This window comes from Ambystoma mexicanum, chromosome 12, assembly GCF_040938575.1.
Source record: "Ambystoma mexicanum isolate Mex_15411 chromosome 12, UKY_AmexF1_1, whole genome shotgun sequence".
In the NCBI taxonomy this organism is placed as follows: Eukaryota; Metazoa; Chordata; class Amphibia; order Caudata; family Ambystomatidae; genus Ambystoma; species Ambystoma mexicanum.
Genome location: NC_090936.1, coordinates 856,889,412 through 856,911,260, shown reverse-complemented (window position 1 = coordinate 856,911,260; position 21,849 = coordinate 856,889,412). Strand labels below are relative to the sequence as shown.

At 46.8% G+C, this 21,849-nt stretch overlaps 1 protein-coding gene across 1 annotated transcript in view; it reads right to left on the bottom strand.

Moving 5' to 3' along the window:
• TMTC3 (transmembrane O-mannosyltransferase targeting cadherins 3) overlaps window positions 1-21,849 on the bottom strand; it is a 1,032,559-nt gene that overhangs the window by 134,279 nt on the left and 876,431 nt on the right. Inside the window, exon 13 of the mRNA XM_069629335.1 lies at window positions 17,309-17,535. Within this exon, the coding sequence (XP_069485436.1) occupies window positions 17,309-17,535 (227 nt within the window). The remainder of the gene's footprint in view (window positions 1-17,308; window positions 17,536-21,849) is intronic.

The following is a 21,849-nucleotide window of genomic DNA, read 5'->3' as shown; positions in this document are numbered from 1 at the left end:
ATCCTTAAAACACAGAAACACATTGGTATACAGTCTTTCCATTGAATCATTATCCATCGATTCATTCATTGAAATGCTTTTCCATCGAAAAGCATATTCATTGAATGAATTTCGATGGATTTCCAACTCAAACATACCTTTAAAATAGATGTATGGATGTTTGGGTTGGAAATTCAATGGGTCGGGGAAAGGGTTAATTTTGGAAAATGGGAGTGGGGGGCGGTTTGGGGGAAACCCCTGGGAGGGGACCCCTCAAACAATAAACACCACAAGTTAGACGGAGCTGTCAAGAACTGAAATACTTTATAGATTTCAGCAATTGACAGCACCCTCTGCTTGTGTAGTGTGCACTTTCATTTAATTTTCTAGGACTGGGGACATATATATTTTATTGGGGTGCTGGGGGGGGCATTAAAAAATAAAATAAAAAGTGCACACTACATAAATTAGAGGGAGCTGTCCAGTGCTGAAAAACATTGAAACTGTATTTAATAGATTTCAGCACTGGACAGCTCCCTGTAACATAACATTATTTATGTTTCATCGACTTTCCATGCAAACAATGTAAAGTGTTTATATAAGAAAACCACATCCGATTAAAGGGTTTCGATGCATAGCCCATTTGCACTTCATGTATGGCAATTCGATGAAACATCTTTCAATGGAAAAGATTTGATGGAACAAACCCTCGATGGAAAGACTAGTAACCAAACGCATCATCAGGATACAAAGAAACCAGCTCCCTCTTCAAGCCCATAGCAAATCCCCTCTCGCTGTGATGTTTACTAAGCCAGGATGCCAGTAGTTCAATCGCTATAGCAAAAAGAAGGGGGCATACCGGGCAGCCCGGCCTTGTCCCTCGTCCCAGCGCGATGGAGTGCAGACTGTTTACCAAGGAGGCCTATACAGGTGTTCGCCCCAGCATATAGGAGCTATGCTGCTGCTAAAAAGCACTCTGGGACGCCCACCTGCCGCAGCACTGCAACCAAGTAGACCCACTCAATGGAGTCAAATGCTTTCTCTGCATCTAATAGGGCTGCCACTGCCTGTACCCCATGGTCAATCTGGGAGAGAATAGCAAAGAGCCATCGAAGATTCAGGAATGTCGACTTCCCAGGGACATATCCAGCTTGATCAGAATGAATTATGGTTGTTATGTGTGGAAGTAACCCATCCGCCAATACATTTGCTAATATTTTCATATCCAAATTAAGTAACGATATTGGCCTACATGAGGCAAAATCCTGGGGTCCTTCCCCGGCTTCAGTATCAAAGCAATCACACCCTCGCCAAACATCGGGGGGAGCAAGCCAGAGCCCATTGCCTCCTGCCACATACACAGAATGTAGTCAGCAACTTTGGAGCCATACCCCTTGTAGTACTCAGCCGTGAAACCATCAATATGGCCTTGGCAGTAGGCAGTGCCTTTATAGCCACTAAAATGTTGTTGGTTGTAAACAATACATGAAGCACCACCGCGGCCTCCTGATCCAGGGACAGCACAAAGAAGCTTCTGAAAGAAACTCCCCCAGTGAGTCCTCAGCCACCCCACCCCACCCCACCCCACGACGCATAGAGGTGCTCATAATATAATCAGAAGGCATACAATACGTGGTCTGAGTCAGACACCACTTGCCCATTCGTATCCTGCACCGTCGCTATATCCGTGTTGCCCACCGTCCTGACTCATCTTTGCTGCCAGCTGCCGCCCTGGCCTCACATCCTCCCCACATTTCCTAGCCAGTACAGGCCGTGCCAAATATTTAACTTCACAATCTGCCTCAGTGCGGAACCCGTCGAGCGTTCCTTTTAACACCAAGGTGTCATCATTGCTGGCTTCCCCAAGGCGAAGCGCCAGGTCTTTTATCTCCAATTCCAACCCTGATAGTTGCCGTCTAATGGCCTTCAACACCCCAAATTCTAGTGACATGCAGCTGCCTCACAAAACCACCTTAAAGGCCTCCCAAGTAGTGGCCATAGAAGCAACTGACCCCAAGTTGACCCTGAAGAATGTTGAAATCGGGTTTAACACCTCACTGCGGAACACTACATATGTTAACGCCGAGGATTTGAAATGCCAATAAGGTCTAGGTGGGGTGGACGTAGAGTGGCAGTCCTGCAGTCTACTCTGAACTTTTCCTGGCTCCCTGTGAGTCTTTCTGTGCTTTTGACTGTGTGTGAGGAGGACCCACATAAAACCCCTTCCAGACCGTGGATCGGACGCAGAGTGGACATAGAGTGGCAGTCCTGCAGTCATGGCTGGCAGGACTGACAGGACGGCGCTCCGTTCTAGTTCCTTCCATGAAGAAAAAGATGGACGCTGTCTGAGGAGTTCGTGCCTCCGTCCTACTGCTGATTGCAGAATGCCAGAACACCTGACGACACCAATACCCAAGAAAGGAGAGCGGACGACAATCACAGCCAGAGGTAAACTCTTAGAACTCTCATTGGCATGGAACATCAATCCATCTGTCTTGCCTACAGCTGAGAGAGTAAACTTGCCCACAAACTCCAACAACAAATCCTCAGCTTTGCTGCTTCCCCCCCTCTGCCTTCTGCTGGCCTTTCCGCCAACCCCCACCTGCCCGAGACCGCCCGCCCTAGGTTACCCGGTCCCACTTACCCACTGGCGGCCCCCGAAAGCGAGCCCTTGTGTGACAAAGCGGGCGGGCATGTTCGGGAGGAGACCGTGGCAGGTGTGGGGTGGTTCTGCAGCGAGAGCTTGCCCGCGGACAGGGGGCTGCGTGAGGAGTGGAGGCGGACCCCTCCAGAGAGGCCTTGAGCCTGGGAGAATATCTCCACCGAGCGCTAGTGACCAACGCTGTCGCTGACAATGTGGAACTCCAGGCCCGGCAACTCCCGGACCAGCTATTGGTCACCCCGCCCACTGGATACGCCGAGCTCCCTCCTGGAACTAAATTAACCGTGAAGGCGCTGGTGCATCGGGACACACTAGCCCTTGAAGGCGATCAAACACAGGGCAGCCCCAAGGTGGACTCTTTAGCCTCACCGCCATCTGGGCACACCACAAAATACATTCTCGATGAAAAAAAAAAACGACAAACAAATCAGGACACCTCCAAGACGGACGTGATCACAACAAGACCTTGCTGCCCCTCTAAGCGTTATACCAAGCAAAACACTAGGGTAATCGAACAACAAAACCCCCACATACAGCTAGAGGGAGGCTTACCACAATGTCTGCAACCATAAAAAATGGCACTAAGCCCCTAGAGCGGGGCAATAGCCTTAAGGTCTTTTTTCAGATTAGATCCAATGCTAAGAACTCTTGTCGGGATGAACTCTGATGCAGAAATCTTAGAGGCTCTTAGAGAATGCTTGCTGCTCACAAAATGCTGCAGGATTGAGGGCGGCACAACCTAAAGTATGACAACATCTTCTCTAGATTCCAGGCCTACTTCGCAGACACTCAATAAATCTGTAGAGCCCGCTGAGAGGGAAGTAGCCAGTCCCCCTCCTCGCAGTCCACCTAATCAAGGGGTCCCATCAGCACCACTCATGCCTCATCCAGCCTCTGGTATGAAGGCTACAGATATGACTTGCCTCCTTTGAAGGCGCCCCAAGTGGCTCCCCTCACCCCTGGAAAGTTGGCCCAAGCACTGGTGGTTCTGAGTTCCGATCAAGACGAGAAGGAGGCCTCGGAGGTTCAACTTGCCTGCCACGCGAGCCCGAGAACTCGAGCAGATGCTTCTTATTTACCTAGAGAAGCGCCTTCGAGGCCAGCGACGAGTACGAACGAGTCGCCTCTCAAGGCATACCCTTACACGTCTGGAAGCCCAGGGCAGGAGAAAGATAACCTCCAAACACACCCCTCCATCCAACCTCCACGGGTCTCCTCGAATACGGCTTCAAATCGAAGAAACTCTCTGGATTCCCATAGAGCCAGCAATTTACAACATCCATTGCAGCAGCCTCTTTGGACAGATTTGCTGATGAAAAGAAGAGTCCCTCTCCACAAGGACTTGGAGCTGGCAGAGACGCCGACAAAGTAAGTAGACATTCTCTCCATAATGTCGGCAGTCACGATAGCGCTAGCTCCCTTCACTAGGCTATATGAAGCAGTTAGTGACACTCTAAAAGATCATACGTCAAAACAAGGCATGATGTATTGCAAACTCATTTTTCTCGACGCTTACATCATGGCAATGGAAGAGAAAGGGACAAAATCGTCCTCAATTCGTGACCTTACATCAACGTCGGCATCAGTGCCACTGGTCTTAGCCACTCCGGTGGCGATAACAAAGACCACTGGCACTCAAACATCTACAACGATTGACCTAACAGTCGACAACCTAAGAGCTAAGCAACCCGAAGGACAAACCTAGAACAGACGCTTAATTCAACAGTGATTCCTACTGCAGTGCCCTTTGGGGAAAACAGAGCGGAAATTCACCCACCGCAAACCGTTTTACATAACACTAAAGAGTAGCCCGGTTCTAGAATCATCAAAAAGAAAGAGAAAAAAAAAAAACAGTGACAACATCGGGGCTTACAAAAAAAAAAGCCCCTGGAGCCCGTCTTCCTACACAATTGACCTTCGTTTGGCCCTATCAACGTAAACACTAAAGACCTCACTCAATCTGTTCCTATGGTTGAAAAACTTTCCTTTCAAGAAGCCTTCACAGCGCTGATTGCGTCAAACAACAAAACAACAAATTCAACCAACTCACTGAAGACAATTGATGATTTTCTTAAGAACGAAGTCCTGATGAACATCAGTCAACACCTGAATGATCATACGACACCTGAAGAGAGGCCAGCTAAAGAACCTACATCACCCTTGGACACCTCCATTCGTCTCTGTAACTTAAGTCTAAATGAGGAGGGGAGGGGACAGAATCTGGCTTCCATATTCTGGAGGACCAATGTAAAAAGCTATCACGGAAAGTAACGTGGAACAACTCTCGCTCAACCTCTGCGTCTCGACACACAAACATTTGGGTGCCTAAAAGTAATACATTGGCTCAAGAACTCACCACAGGGGGTAGACAGATACACGTTAACACCTCAAGGAAAGACAGCCCCAGCAAAAACAATAATAAGAGCCCCGAACCCTCTAGAGCATCAACAAAACACAAACTATAATAACAGAACCGAAAGAGTACATTACACATCCAGAACAAACATCTACAACAAGGTGGCTAAGAAGCAGGACGAAACCAAATGGATTCTTAAACTGGAGCAAATTCCAGGTAACAACAGTCATTCTCAACAGAAGATCAGTGTGAAGGTTATTTAGCTTCATTCCAAAACTGCGGCAGATCCAATCGGAGGATCTACTTATCGTAGACTCCAGCCAGAAACATCACAAATCCATAGCTCATCTGTACATTGCCTCACCAACAACAAAAACTTTTCTGAAAGAGGAAACAAAGGAATTGCTAAAAATAGGTTATGACCTCACAGAATCCTCCAGAACAAGAGCGGCTAGCCATAAGAGCCAGCCGATACAAGCAAACTCCCCAGCTTTAGTGACACAAAGCCCTGAACGCCTCCACCATCGGCGAGAGAGCAAGAGGTTGTCGCATGCTCAGAACGACGACACCACAGATCACTTCGCCGTCACCTTCTCTTCGAAACCAAAGGATCGCCGTGAGCAGACCTACACAAAAGCCTAAGGAGCGAAGAGATAACCCAACCAGACAACCCGTGCTACTCAGGGCCAACACTTTAAAAACCAACAAAAGCAAACACTTCAGTTCCTGTTCATCCATCACAAGAACTACTATGCAAAATGTGCCCGAAAAACAGGCCACTGTGGAGACATCGGGTAAGGCTTTTCCTACACAAAGCCTATGGTCCTGGTTACCGAAAGCATTAGCTATTCAGAAAAAAAGATAGCAATGCCCAGGCTGTGAGCACAGCCAACAAGTCATTTTACCGGATAAAGCGCAGAAGAACTCCACAATGCTGTGCTCATGGAACACCAAGGGCCACTCCACTTGACAGCGCCAGGAGATATAAAGTTGGGCGATTGCGACATACTGTGCCTACAGGAGACCTGGTTAACGCAAACTCCTACGCTAGAGGGTTACGAAATCACCTCATCACCAGCAAAAAAGGGGCCTCTGGGTCGCCCCTCATCGGGCATTCTAACAGCTTGTCGACATGGAAACGGGATCTCCATGGGAGAGACGCTCATCAGCAACCGATCCTTACTCATGGTTCAGGCAAAATGGGCAAATATAGATAACAGATCAAAAGACACCACATCATCCATCATCATTGCGAACACATACTGGAATCCAGCAGTGATTGACGCCTATCACTACTTAGAAATGATAGAAAAAGCTATTGACGAGGCAATTGCAGTCTACCCAACACCATAATTTATGATATGTGGTTACATTAATGCGACTAGTCCTGCTCAACCTAACTTGCTCACCCTCCAGCCGAAGGCCTCGGCACAGAGGCGCAGCATGGATGAAGTTGATGAAGTCTCATGAGTTTCATAATTTAGACAAGGCGTTTCCTGACATCAACTGTCTGCCTACGTGTGAACGCGAAGCTTCAAGAGCCACAATCTACTATACATTTGTCACAACCCCGCTACTTCAAGTTATGACGTTGTTTGAAGTAACATGCATACATACAAGTGACCACAACCTTTTAACAACCTCCTGGCCAGCGAAATCTACTCGAATCGCCAAGACTCACCATCAGCTGGCAGTCAACAATCAACATACAAGACTAAAAATGTCAGCCACATCAATAAGAGATCTGATGTCGAAATACCTAGTTTATGACTACACAGAAGTAGAAAAGCAGATTGATTACCTACCCCTGCTTACGATCTATAAACTGACATCACACAAAAACCGCTCTCCAGTGCTAAAAAAAACACGTGTATGGCAAAGCCTTGGTCGCCAAAAGAAAAGAACGGAGAAAATCAAGCGGAAACCAAAATCTTCAGCTACGCCTTTGGCAGTATTAGCTGCCGCTGAAGCTACTCGTGGATACAAAGCGTGGCTAAAAAAACACTGTTCAGCATTATACCAACAAGACGCTGAATATATACTAAGGGCTTTAAGTGGCCAAAACAGCAGAGAATTTTGGTCCTTATTGAAATCGACTCTTCCAGCATCAAAGCCCCCTATCGTCACCAGCATTGGAGAATCGACCTGGGTAAACTTTAAGACCTTATTCCAAAATCTGCCCCACTCGCTCATGGCGAACCCTCGCCTGGAACCATCAAACTGGGTGTGTCTAGATGACACAGAAGAAATAACTACTTTGATTAAGAAATTTAACTCCAGAGCACCGGGTCCGGATGGAATTACAAACGTGGACCTTAAGGCCTTCCCGTTGGAATGGTCGAACCTCCTGGGCAAAATCTTTCGCAGATGTGCGGAACTGAAGTCAATCCCTCCATCGTGAAAATCAGCTACAGTCGTTCCCATCTTTAAAAAAGGAAACAAGAGTGACCCGGCAAACTACCGAATGATCGCCTTGCTTGATTCCATCGGGAAGGTCTTTGGCTCAATGCTCCTGTGTGACTTCAAAGAATGGGCCAACAACACTCCGTGCAAGTACTACCTTCAAACAGGCTGGGAACCGCAGCAAACATCCTTATGGTAAGCGCCCTGAAGAGCAAGGTTCTAGAAGGGGGCCCAAGGATCTTCATCATCTTTATTGATCTAACCCAGGCCTTTGACCGTGTGGATAGGTCTCATCTGAAGGTGAAATTAGAGCCCTGGAACTGCCCGCCACCACTCTTGGAACCGATTAAAACCTTCTATACTGACACCAGCATGAGAGTTCGACTAAACCATCAAGGGCTCCTCTCATCGGAGATCCCAACGTCAAGAGGAGTGCAGCAGGGTTGTCCGTTAGCATCGGCGCTATTCTTAGCCTTCATAGGGGACATCAAAGATTCAGGTATAACGGTACGCTGTTTTCCACCAAAAATGGGCAAAACCCCGATAAATAGACTATTGTATGCAGACAACCTAATTCTTCTTAACCACACTCCAATTGGCCTACAGCGCCAACTCAACAATCTACAGGGGTACATCTCAATTAACAACTTGGAGATAAACAAAAAAAATAATTAATGATCCTCACAGCAATTATCAAGAAAAAAGAAAAGATCCTTCTGGGGCTCAAAGGTCAACCTGTAGGAAAAGTGCGAGAGTTCAGGTATCTCGGGTTGATACTAGACAGCTCAAAGCACGAGACAACCATGCAAGATTATCTAAGAGAGAAAACAAAAAAACTTGCGGCCCAAAGGAAGGTGATTTATAAGAAATTCCTTTCCTAGAGGTAATCTCCTGCTATCTGAGCCAGTGATCTACCAGTAGTCCACCAACCAGCAAGTTGTGGGAGGGGAACATCAAAGCAGATTAGAGGGTGGGGCCGCCCCCACCACAGTTGCTGCTTGTTGGCCTCTGGAAGCCCCCTACCCTAAGCGAGAAACGCTTCTGCCCTTGCCGGTTTTGCAGGATCGGTGCCTTCGCTGTAAGGCACATAGCGCCTGTAACCCCTGCCCCTAGAGGCGAAGCTGAAGGCAGGTTTGGCCGGCTGCGCAGCTAGGCACAGTGACTTTGCAGCAATCTTTGATTCCTTACATTTTTACAGGTATTCATTTACCTTCCGGCCGAAAAGGAATTCACCCTCAAAGGGCATGTCCAGCAGTTTGTTTTGGACACTAGGCGAATGTCCTGAAGACCTTAAATAAGCCTGCCTCCTGAATGCAACAGCCGATGCCATTGAACGGCCCACACAGTCAGCTACGTACAGGCCCGTTTTCACAGCTGCTTGGCCACCTCTTTCTCCTCCTCCACCAGCTGTAGGAAGCCGTCTCGCATTGCCACCTCAGGGATATACTGTGTGGCATGTTCCACTGCCTTCCAGAGTCCGAAAGAGTATTTTCATGTCTTGTAAATTGCTTCTACTGTTATATTTTTCTATATAACTTGTTATAATGTTAAACGCTTTGGATTAAAGCGCTATATAAAACACAATAAATACAAATTTTGCGAAACCACTCGCCACGTTAGCACCTTTCAGAGCCATGCTGCCTGAAGTAAAAACGTGGCATCAATTCTCTTACCTTCCCTGCCTGGAGGCAGATTGGAGGTTGAAGATACTGGTCGGGTGGAAACTGTGGCAGCCTGCACGACAAGACCTTCCAGGCAAGGGTGAGAAGACAAAAATGACGGGTCTCCTCTTGCCGGCCTGTACTTTCTGGTCATGGTGCAGCTGTCCTGGGGGAGCGAGCAGGGATGCTGCCACAGGGAGGCTACCAGATCGGCAATTGCCAGATTAAGAGCTCTCAATAACCGGATGTTCGTCCAGTATGTCGGTCAACTCGTAACCTTGGACTGGCATCGCAGCAGCCTGTAGTCCTAGGGCATGCGTGCACAACATACGGGCCGCGGGCCAGTTGCGGCCCGCCATGCTGTTTTGTCTGGCCCGCGAGGCACAAACACTTTCCTAATGGAGGGCGGCCCGCAAACAGCATCGGCCGCCCTCCGTTAGGAAAGTCTTTGTTGTCTTCCGGGCTGGACAAAACACTGGCCCTCATTGGCTCAGCACACACGCACCACGTCGCTCCTACGAGCCACGTAATGCGTGTGTGCTGCATCAATGGAGTGCCAGCACTACGGCTGGGGTGGCCAGTAAGGCTTGATGCCGGAAGGCATTTCAGCCTTGCTGGCCACGCCAGCCGTAGTACCACTCACCTCGCCAGCGTTCCATCTTACCTGCCTTCCAGCACGTCCGGTAAGTGGTTTGTGTGTTTGTGTCTCGGGTCTGTTCTGCTGTATGTGTGTATGTTGAGATGGGGGGGTGGGAGGGGTGTGTCGGATGTGTATGAATGTTTGTTTTTGAGTGTGTTGTGTATTTTGAGATGGGGGTTGGGGGGGCGTGTCGGATGTGTATGAATGTTTGTTTTTCAGTGATTGTGTTGTGTATGTTGAGATGGGGGGAGTGCTGGATGTGTATGAATGTTTGTTTTTGAGTGTTTGTGTTGTGTATATTGAGATGGGGGGTGGTGGGGCGTGTCAGATGTGTATGAATGTTTGTTTTTGAGTGTTTGTGTTGTGTATGTTGAGATGGGGGTGGGAGGGGTCGGATGTGCATGAATGTTTGTTTTTGAGTGTTTGTGTTGTGTATAATGAGATGGGGGGGGTGTCAGATGTGTATGAATGTTTGTTTTTGAGTGTTTGTGTTGTGTATGTTGAGATGGGGGGGTGTCGGATGTGTATGAATGTTTGTTTTTGAGTGTTAGTGTTGTGTATGTTGAGATGCATGCTTCAGAGTGAGTGCTGTGTTGGGGGGTTTGGGTCTGTATGGGTGCATCTTTGAGAGTGTGCTGATTTGGGGGGTGGGGGGTTTGGGTCTGTATGGGTGCATCTTTGAGAGTGTGCTGAGTTGGGGGATGGGGGTTCGGGTCTGTATGGGTGCAAGGTGTATGCTTGAGAGTGTGCTGATTTGGGGGGTGGGGGGTTCGGGTCTGTATGGGTGCATGCTTGAGAGTGTGTGCTGAGTTGGGGGGTGGGGGGGTTCGGGTCTGTATGGGTGCATATTTGAGAGTGTGCTGATTTGGGGGGTGGGGGGTTCGGGTCTGTATGGGTGCATGCTTGAGAGTGTGTGTGCTGAGTTGGGGGTGGGGGGTTCGGGTCTGTATGGGTGCATGCTTGAGAGTGTGTTTGGGGCATAGTGTTTGGTTGGGGGTGAGGGACAGGGGGCATAGTGTCTGCTTGTGGGGTGAGGGACAGGGGGCATAGTGTTTGCTTGGGGGGTGAGGGACAGGGGGCATAGTGTTTGGTTGGCTGTGGGAGCCATGGGGCATAGTGTTTGGTTGGGGGTGAGGGACAGGGGGCATAGTGTTTGCTTGGGGGTGAGGGACAGGGGGCATAGTGTTTGCATGGGGGGTGAGGGACAGGGGGCATAGTGTTTGGTTGGCTGTGGGAGCCATGGGGCATAGTGTTTGGTTGGGGGGGAAGGGCCATGGGGCATAGTGTTTGCTTGGGGGGTGAGGGACAGGGGGCATAGTGTTTGGTTGGCTGTGGGAGCCATGGGGCATAGTGTTTGGTTGGGGGTGAGGGACAGGGGGCATAGTGTTTGCTTGGGGGTGAGGGACAGGGGGCATAGTGTTTGCTTGGGGGGTGAGGGACAGGGGCATAGTGTTTGCTTGGGGGATGAAGGACAGGGGGCATAGTGTTTGGTTGGCTGTGGGAGCCATGGGGCATAGTGTTTGGTTGGGGGTGAGGGACAGGGGGCATAGTGTTTGCTTGAGGCGTGGGGGCCATGGGGCATAGTGTTTGGTTGGGGGTGGGAGCCATGGGGCATAGTGTTTGGTTGGGGGTGAGGGGCCATGGGGCATAGTGTTTGGTTGGGGGTGAGGGACAGGGGGCATAGTGTTTGCTTGGGGGGTGAGGGACAGGGGGCATAGTGTTTGCTTGGGGGTGGGAGCCATGGGGCATAGTGTTTGGTTGGGGGTGAGAGGGCCATGGGGCATAGTGTTTGGTTGGGGGTGAGGGGGACATGGGGCATAGTGTTTGGTTGGGGGTGGGAGCCATGGGTCATAGTGTTGCACTCCAAGAGTGAACTCAATAATAAAGCTAAAACAGGCACAGTTAGGAGATGTACATCCTTTGCTTTTTTTATAGGAAACCTAACTCAACTAAGGCCATACTCCTCTTGGGCAACCCAAACAGCAAACTATAGCAGTCCAAAATAACGGAATGTCCAATCAAGGGTCAATAAAATATATATAATTTAATTATACAGACGATATACAATAACTAAATCGAAATAAATGATAACAATGGAAAATGTATAGTACAAAATGTAAGTTTGAAATGCAATAAAAATCGTTACCCCTCAAAAAAACATTCTTTTTCCATGTGTTTAATACAAATTGGGGGTTGAAAAAGCCTCCTGACATGTCCCGCCTACCGCCCCGCCCACTTTTACTTTTCGGCCCACTTTAGCCCTCATGTAAGGTACTTTCGGCCCTCTGTCAAAATCAGTTGTGCACCCCTGTCCTAAGGTATCGTCAAACATATCTACCAGTGCCCGAAACTTGCCATGGGTGTGGGTATAAGGTTGGCCTTGCTGGAATTTGTAGTCATGTGATGTGTCTAGCCCGCTGGTATAGTGAAGGCCCTGTGCCAACTATAAAAGTTCAGCTTGGTTGTCAAAACAGTCAACGCCCCTTGTTCACATATACACAGGATCGACTCCCCCCCCTGATCATCTGCATCATCGACGCCAAAAACAGATGACATGGTTCCTGAATAATTTGGTCTGGGAGAGCAGGGTAAACATAAGACCCGACACACACCAGCACGAATACTTATCATATATGTTGTAATATACGTCCCAATGCAATATCTGTAACAACAGTATGATATCTTGTAGTATTCATAATGTGTTATCAATCGCTTTCATGCCTGTACCATGTAACTAAGTTATTGCAAGTAACAGCGCCTCAATGCCCCTGGGCTTCTTGCGTGCTATATAAATATAAATAAACGATTTGTCGCCGAGCGCCTGTGCCGATAAAGTGACTGTCAGCATCGATCGGGGCTGTGGCACAGAGATGACATTGGGGACGCTCGGACCATGAGGTACAAAGGAAGGCGCGGGCATCGAAGGTGTTGGTGCCTTTTTCAGCATTGAGCCCGAAAGCTTCCCTTGCGCCGATGGAGTCAGCATTGGGGCTTGTGTGTGGTTGGCTGTACCGAGCGCTGCTGCTGCCTCCGATGCCTGCTGTTTGGGGGGGCACAAGGGCCTGCAGCGGCATGTTTTTGGAGCATTTCTAGCATCTGGACCTTGAAATCTTCCCACCCTTGCGAAGTGGTAGGCCCAGTCGATGGCTTATCTCATTCTGTCGAAGATTCGGAATCTTCACAGTAACAGTGGCGCCTCTTTTTCTTGTGCGACAATGACGAGGAAGAGTGGCTCCTAGAATGGGACCTCCTTTGTTTTCTGCCAATGCTCCCCTTTTTTTGGGGGTAGGCCCCTTGGTCTCGGCCTCAGAGGACCGGCCGGTCGACTCGGCCCATCACTAGTTAAGCAGCCTGCTCGCACACCGATTTTGGGTGCATTTTAGTGCACGACTCGCACTCCTCCGTGTTATGACCCGTGCCGAGGCTCAGAGGCATCTCTCATGCGGGTCGGTAACTGACATTTTGGAGTGGCAGTCGGTACACCGAAACCCGAAACCTGAGGCAGGGACATCTCCAAAAATAGAATTCTGGCGAAAATACATCAAAAAGAGTTGAAGCCTCGATTTACTGTGTTCCGAAAGCAGCGTGTTGAGCACGGAGGAAAAAGTAACTTAGGTATGGGGCGTAGTGACGTGGTATATAGGATCAACGGCTGAGTTGAGGTCCACTCACTACGCCCCCTGTCAAAGTTTTTTCAAAGCAGCGGTGCTGGATGAGCATATCAGATGAGGAATCTGTGGGAGAAAGGCAATACATTGAACGTGAGATGTCTGTTGCACGCTGGGCGAATATCTGCAAGAATGTTGCCCTTTCCTCATTGAGTTTGGGTGAAAGATTGAGGCAGATTAAGATTCTGCACAGAGTCTATTGGATGCCTGAGCGTGTGTGTAAATGAACTCTTGCCGATACGGATGATCGCTGGGGATGTGGGAGGGCACGCACCAAGCGGGGACCTTAAGCATATGCTTTGGGATTGTAACAGAGAGGGGTTCTTTTGGAGCGAGCAAGCCGATTGTGATATTCCACAGAGTTTTGAGACTGTCACTGGACTATGATTTTGAGACAATAATATTGGGTGAAGACGCCCTGATTGATGACCTATAAAGTGCACAGAAAAAGTGACTTTTTAGGGCGGCCTTAATGGCCAACTAGTTGATTTTAAGGAACTGGAAATCTGTGACCCATCCAAAGGTGGATGTATGGATGAAATGAGAAAGCTTTCACTTAGTGAGTGTTGTTTATAGGATACAGGATCCAAAAGAGAAGTAAACAGTTTCATAAAATTTGGGGGAGATTTTGGGAAATGTATTGATACTTTGATAATTGTGAAGGGGTGGAGGAGAAGGGTGAGGGTTTGGGGGATTTAAATGTTCATATGTTTCGTTATCTGTTGCTGTGTGTTTTCTTTGTTGCTTTGTATTGATAAAAATGTTAAAAAAAAATAGAAGAATACACATAATCCTCCCACAGCATGGGCTCACAGGGCAGACACGTATGATATCAAATTGCTTCTGCTGTAATAATTATGAGAATATCATGCACCATACCATACTCCGGTATGGCTTATATTTAAAGATTATTCTGCCACCAGGAAGTAGACTCATAGTTGTCGGGCTTTGGAACAAAGGTGCACATCTTAAATGCAGCCCCTGTTCTGCAGAGACTTTGCCGTCACTGCAGTTGTCAAATGGGCACCTGTGACCAATGTTACCTGTAAGGTGTTCAGCTGTGTACCCGCCCACTATGAATCCCTGCCTTTTCCCCCCACACAGCCCCTGGGCCCTGCTTCATAGAGCTGGTTGAAGCACCGGGGTCACGAGGTATCCCTCCCACACACCAAAAGGATCAGGTAGGGGACAAACTCACAGGACCTAACTATTGTCTATGCAATATTCTTTGAAGAGGTGTAAGGGATCCACTGGACTTGTGTCCTCATTAAGTGCTGGTGGGTCAGCAGTATTAGTAACTGGACTGAAAAAGGCACCATACTTGCTGTCTGTACCACATCTGATGACACGGTGGGAGGGAAGGCAAGCTGTTGAAGGCAGAGGATGCAGCTGCATGGTTCCAGATCTGTGAAGGCCCTTGGGGTGCTATCTGGGTCTGCAGACCCATCGACTAGATGCTGCTGGCCAAAAAAGAATCTCATGACTGTTGAGGACAAAGTCCAGGGAAAGGTCACCAGGATTTGTGACTCTAAAATATGTTGCTGAGCCCGATGCAGTGTATGTGTTGACATGTTTTGGAGATCAAAAATCAAGAAAACGTACGAAGATGAAGAAACCTGCCATTGCTCCCAATCTTGTTAGCGTCAACTAGGCTGGTTAAGGTTGGTTCTGGTTCTCCCCCGCACCCCCCCCCAGTCTCTTTATGCTGCCTTATTGCCATAGACACTGGATTACAAGGAGGAAACAAAGTAGTAGGACCCACAGTACTTGGAAATGTAGTAAAAAGATGGTCCCAGTACTGAGGGCAGTCCAGTCACTGCCATGTAGCAGAGATGGTATTACACATCCAAGAAACACTATACCATGGATGCAAGTAGATCAGCAATGTCCTGGAGAGGTTGCAGTTTTCTGGGTTCTGCAATTCATATTCAGTGGGAAAGCCCAAAATTGAGCAATGTTTGGCAGGAGGTTAAGTCGAGGATCAATGGCATATTGACAATTGTCCCAGATAACCCAGCCTTTTTTCTGCTGGCCATACCTCCAGAAGGGGAGACACATATAAGTGGCAGGAAATATAAGCTGTGTGCTAGTCTACTAGTGACTGAAGTGGTTTGCACCAAAACATTGGGGCCAGGAAGTGGTGCTATCTGATCTACAATGGATTCAAAAGGTTTCGTACACTTTTAGTATGGAGAAGTTAACTGCTACAATAAGGGGAGATGACAAGGAATTTGATAAGATGTGGACTTGATATAGGTTTTAAAAGATATTCTAGAATTGTGCATCCCTAAGAGATTGAAGGCATTGGACTTTTTTCGCATACCGCCGGGGGCTCTTAGCAACCTTGCACCTGGCCCAGAAGATTGTAAATCCAGGGAGGTAGGATGTTTTACGGTAGTTTGTTTAAGAATCTATGTTCATGAGATGATACCTTGTTATATATTTTGAGAGCTTGAATGAATGTATGATATGGTATAACTTTACGAATGAGACTTAATGACATGACTCATTTGAGCTTTAATAAAAAACAAAAACATTTTTCTGCTTTTACGATTCTTTCACATATAAAGAGATACCCATTAAGTTTCTATTGTTCCAATTCTTGTAACACACTGCTTTTATACAACTTTATTTACAGTACGATTCCTGATGAGTACTTAGCTCAAAAATATATTTTGTCTCGCCATTTTGAACAAACTTTTTTAAAGATATTCATTAACACACAGGATTAAAGTAAAAAAACGAATGCAAGACACAAAGTTTGATATCCTTCATTAGTACCTGGCGCGGGACAATGAGATTGGCCCGCATCGGGGCATTACCCGACCGAGAATCCCTCTCCCCATTGCGTTCTTTCCTATCCCCGGCGGGGGGTTGTGGCAGCCACTCAGCCAATGATGAGCCTCGTAACGGAGTAATCCCCGCTCCGAGCCACCACACGGCTGGAGTCTGCCATCTGCCCTCGCCGGGGATCCAGTTAAATGTAGTTCCCTCCATACTTCTGTCCCCAGTGCGTAGGCTCCCAATCCGCGACAGGCCGTCATGGAAAGGAAGAAGGGACTACACGTAGTCCCTTCTTCCTTTCAATGGCGGCCATTTTCTTTATTTACATTTTCCCTATGTTTTGAATGGCCGCCATGGAGAGGGAGAAGGGACTACTTGTAGTCCCTGCTCTCTTTCCACAGAGGCCATTTTGTTTGTTTACCTTTTTCCATTCATTTTGAATGGCCGCCATGGAAAGGGAAAACTGACTCTCCGTTTTTCCTTCCCCGGCAGCCATTTCTTTGCCATTTTTTTTTCTGTTCCGAAGCGCCGTAGCTCTTAGCGGTCAGGGGTACTAATAGCAATAGGCCCCTCGCAGGGGGGGCATTACCACTTCAGGTAATGCGCAGGGCCTTTGTTAACTATGGGCCCAGGGCATTACCTGAAGTAGTAATACCCCCCTGCTCGGGCCTATTGCTTGAATATTGAATGGACTAGCTAACATGTAAATGGCTGAATATGGATCAATCACCATCATGAACAATATATTAACTCCAGTTCTCTAGGGACGGAATCCCAATGGGTTTTCTAGATATCCCTCATTAATATTCATGAGAAAAAAGTGCATACATTTAGAACTGTTGTATGCAAATATATCTCATGACTATTAAGGGGTATCCTGAAAATCCAACATGTTTCCGGGCCCAATGAGTTGGACAACCCTGATGAACCTATGTCAACCCCATTTTTTTAATTCATGTAAACATTCCATAATGTAACGTGGACACAGGAGAGACGAGTGCAGGTAGACGCTACAATACTCCATTTACTGGATAGCAAATAGATACTTGTGGATTACACATTTTTAGAAAACTGGTCACCAGCCTTTAAAAACACTTTAAATATTTGTTATTTCATTTTTGATAAAAGCATTGGAAAGTATCCATGTTCACCTACCCGATTCTTGCATAAGTAACGCAGAGTTGAATAATGCCAACTTGTGCTTGGGGTTTAAGTTTAAAGCATTGTTAAAGTTCTGTAGAGCTTCAGTTGGATCTTTCAATTCGATATAAACAATGGCAAGATTGTACCAGAGATCAGCATTCTGTTTATCCAGTTCCAAGGCGCGAAGGTATGCTTCTTTTGCTTTCAAAGGCTTATTCATTTTTAAAAGCAGTTCTCCCCTGTCAAAGAAGCACACATTTCATGAATCTTTCCAGCACAGAAACACAGAAGGTAAACAGTTTGTGAACTTCCACCATTCATAAACAAAAGTTTGAGTAAACATCTGTATGCTATGTGCCGATTAATAAAAAAAAGAACGGTGCAATCACGATCAGTGCCGAGGCCACTCATGGATAATTTGTGACTTATAGCCTACCTTTCAGCCATCCAGAGGATGCATATTCACCTCCTCCATCTCAATCCTACTAAAATGGAGGATTTAATTCCTTCTATTTCTTCTCCTCCTATCTTATCATTTCCTTCCTCCTGCTCTACTGTTATTTTTCCTAACGACTTGTAACCTAAGGGCATCTTTGACTCTTTGTTCTCTTTCAACACTGCTCATTTTTGTCATTTTCAACCGTATAATGTTCGCTGAGCCCGTGCTGTCCTCTCCTTTCATGCTATCAAACTTCCAATGACCTATTCCATCGTTTCTCGTGTCGATTACTGATGAACTCTCCTGTTTGGCCTCCCTGCTTCTTATCTGCAGCCCCCCAACCTCCCCACCCCTTTCGATCGGTTTATAACTCCGTTATTAACCTTATGTTCTCTTCACCAAGTCTAAACTTGGAATTCAACTGGTGCAAATGTCATCTTGTAAAAACATATATAATACTATGGGCCTGATCAGGAGTTGGGCGGTATCCTGGAGGTAATACCGCCGGGATACCGGCCAAGGTTAATTGTGTTAGCGCCACCTGGTCCGGCGCTATTAGCGCCGGATAACGGGTTGGGCGATAACAGGAAATACCCATCCCCCTTTGGACCCAATGGGGCATTTTCGGTGCAATTAGCGCATGGTAATACCACCAGAGGTAATTGCGCCAAAAACAGTACACTAAATGGGATTTTCACCTCCAGAAAAAAGCAGGAGGTAAGACCACCCATTTAGAGCCCAACTTCTGATCAGGCCAGCCCTTAAATGCGGAGGTATTAGCGTTACCGTTGCATTTAAGGGCTACCGCCCAACTCATGATCAGGCCATATGATGTACTAGTGAACTCCATTCAGATGTCGGAGTACCCTCAGTTTTACTTTTCATCTGTATGCATTCAATATTAAAAGCAATGTGGTTAAACTTTTTTATTTTCAATACAGGAAGCAGAAACAAAGTATAACAACAGCCAGTCAAATACTCTACATACGAATAAAACATAAGTATTCCAGACAACTAGGTAATAACAGTAATGGATTGTCCAATAACATAACTACTGCAGATAAGGGAAAGAAGAGAAAAAGAGGGGAAAAGAAAAGATTAAAAGTCAGTAAAAGTTCATAAACAATGAATTCAATTAAAAATGACTTCAATAATCAGACATAAGGACTTTTGAAGCATCACACAGAAACTTGGAGGAAGCATAATGATTCACAAAGCAATGGTAGCGACAAGGTGTATGAAAACCAATTGTTTAAATGTAATTCATACATCACCCATATACATCAAGGAAGCTTACCCATATGTCCCAAAACTTGTCAATGTCTCCTGCATTTTTATGGATGGCTTTCTCGTAGATGGAAATAGTGAGCAGCTCTTCCACCCAATCATCGATACAGATGGAGCTGCTTGACTGCCAGGATCGCAAAATCATCTTCTTAGCGACCATGCTAGCGCAGAGTTAACACATTTTTTTTGCTGAATGAGACTTCCTCCACCAGAGATACATCACTGAGAACCAACAGTGAGGCAACCATGGGGACTGTAGAGCATAGAACCAAACCTAATCTCTCACGTACACCCTCTCAGAACGTAGTAGTCTTGGTGACTGAGGGTGCCTCTTGCGTTTTTTGCATTTCCAGCAAAGCTCGTTCTCCAAATGGTGTCTTTTGAGCAATCTTACAGGTGTCCAGTAAGATCTAAAGAGCAGCTTTGTCTGCGAGGCTCTAAGGCCCCAGTCCAGACTCACCAGGCGCTTATTCCCACAGTACCGTTGACATCCTCTCAGATCGACATCCTCTCATAGTTCTTTGGCCCACATGACTGGCAACCTCGGGTCTCCCTTACGGCAAGCTTTTAAGAATAACAATACATTGTAGCTGCAGGATGTGATGCGCTTATGCTGGTCTGCAGGGCTGACCAGGCGGCATTCTGAGCTGCCAGCTGAGACACATCCAAACGTGCTGTAATAATGTTCTTTAATTTCCGCTATTCTACAAGCGTGCATTCTGTCATGTTAAATGACAGACTTAGTTGTGCATATGAGATTCAATTGCCCTCTTCAAGCAGATCTTTAAGGTATTTTATGGCCGTTATAAACCATTCTGGCCAAAATAGGACTTTACCTTGAGATGTCAGTGCCGGATTAAGCCAGATGGAGGCATCAGGAAATAAGTAAGGCTCTGTACCCATGCGTTAAGAAATACCATACCAACAGTCTTGCAAGAATCCCGTCAATGGATTACTCCCTTTCGATGTTTTTTTCTCGATTGTCAGTAGAGTTTTGGGATCCAGCTGCGATGCTGCACAGCACTCCCAAGTTAAATAATGTGGTCGCTCCTTGCCTGTGTCGATGATCTTACATAGATGGCGAGTGGCAAAAGACAGATGGCAGTCGGCGAAGTTTGGCAAGTTCATTCCCCCTTGCTTTAAGGGGAGTTGCATTTTCCACATTGCAAGCCATGACGGTTTTCCCTCCCAAATGAACATTTGCATGATTCTGTCAATTTCTTTGAAATGATGACTTGGTTTTTTGATCGGGAGCATATAAAAAATATAGTTTACACGTGGTGCCAGATTTATTTTTATACCATTGATCTTCCCCCACATGGACAATTTCAAAAGTCCCCATCTATCTAGGTCAGTTTTGAGTTTCGGTAAGAGCATTGCAATATTCATTGTTGGTAACTTTACCACCTCCTGACGGATCCAGATGCCCAGATACTTCATCTTTTCTGGGCACCAGGTGAACTGGAATTGAGCACAAGTGTGCCACTGGCAGAGATTATTTACTGGGAGAATTTTGGACTTACTCCAATTCACCTTGTAACCAGAGAGTTCAGCATATTGCTGGATATCTCGCATCATGTGAGATATGCAATTTGCAGGTTCCTGAACGGCAATCAGCAAATCATCTATGTAGAGCCAGATTAGGTTCTCACGGTCACTTCCAATGATTGGTTGAAGATTGACATCAGCTCTCAATAGTACTGCCAATGGCTCCACTGATAAAATGAATAGAGTCAAGAGCGGGCAGCCCTGTCTGGTACCCCTGTGAAGTTGGAAAGCATACAAAATGAGGCCATTTGTAAGCACACTTGCATATGGGTTTGTGTACAATAGCCGTACCCAACGCTTAAAGTCCTGTCCAAATTTAATTCTACCTAGGCACGGGAACAAGAAGGCCCACTCCACTCGATCAAATGCCTTCTCTGCATCCAGCGAGATCACTGCATTGGCAATTGACTGTTTGTGTCCTTTCTCAATTGATAATAACAGGCGCCTCATATTGTCAGCCACAGCCCTCCCAGTGACAAAACCGACCTGGTTTTCATGGACCAATGATGTTACAACTGTTTCCAATCGCACAGCTAAAGATTTTGCAAATATCTTACAGTCAGTATTTATTAGGCTGAATGGCCTGTAGTTTTTTCGCATCTGGTAACAGATCCATCTTTCTTCTTCAGGACCGTTATTAAAGCGTGTCGGATCGTGTCTGACAATGAGCCAGTCTCAAAAGCATTTTTTTTTTATAACTCTGTTTATTAAGTTTTAACAACACAAGAACAAAACAAACATGAATCATAGGCATACATCTGACCGAGGCAGTAAGGCAATTTCAAAATACAAAAGGAGCTCTGTGGGGCTGAGAACCGTCAGACGTTTGCGGGATGAGGCAAGTAACCAATGTTAACAGCAGTACAGATCTACCTTCAACAACGAATCTCAGTTAGCATCAAGCCATTTACCCCATATTTTTTCGAATTTGCGGGGGCAACCTCGTGCATTGTAAATCCGGCGTTCCGAGGCCGCGCACCTGTCCAGCTCATTGCTCCAGTGGTTCAAAGACAAGGGGTCGTCAGAGCCCCAATTAGTCGCAATTGATCTTTTGCCTGCCCCAAATGCCAATACCATTTTTTCATATTTCGAGAGATCAACTTCACCCCCTGATTCCCTGGAGTATCATTTTGGGGTCCCTGGGGATTGGTATCGCCAGGGTGGCAGAGATCGTGTTAATACAGCCCTCCCAGAAGGCCTGTAACACCCGGCAGTCCCATATCATATGGTAGAAGGTACCGTTTTGCATCTAAGGCATGTCCCGTCCTCCAGTCCCCCC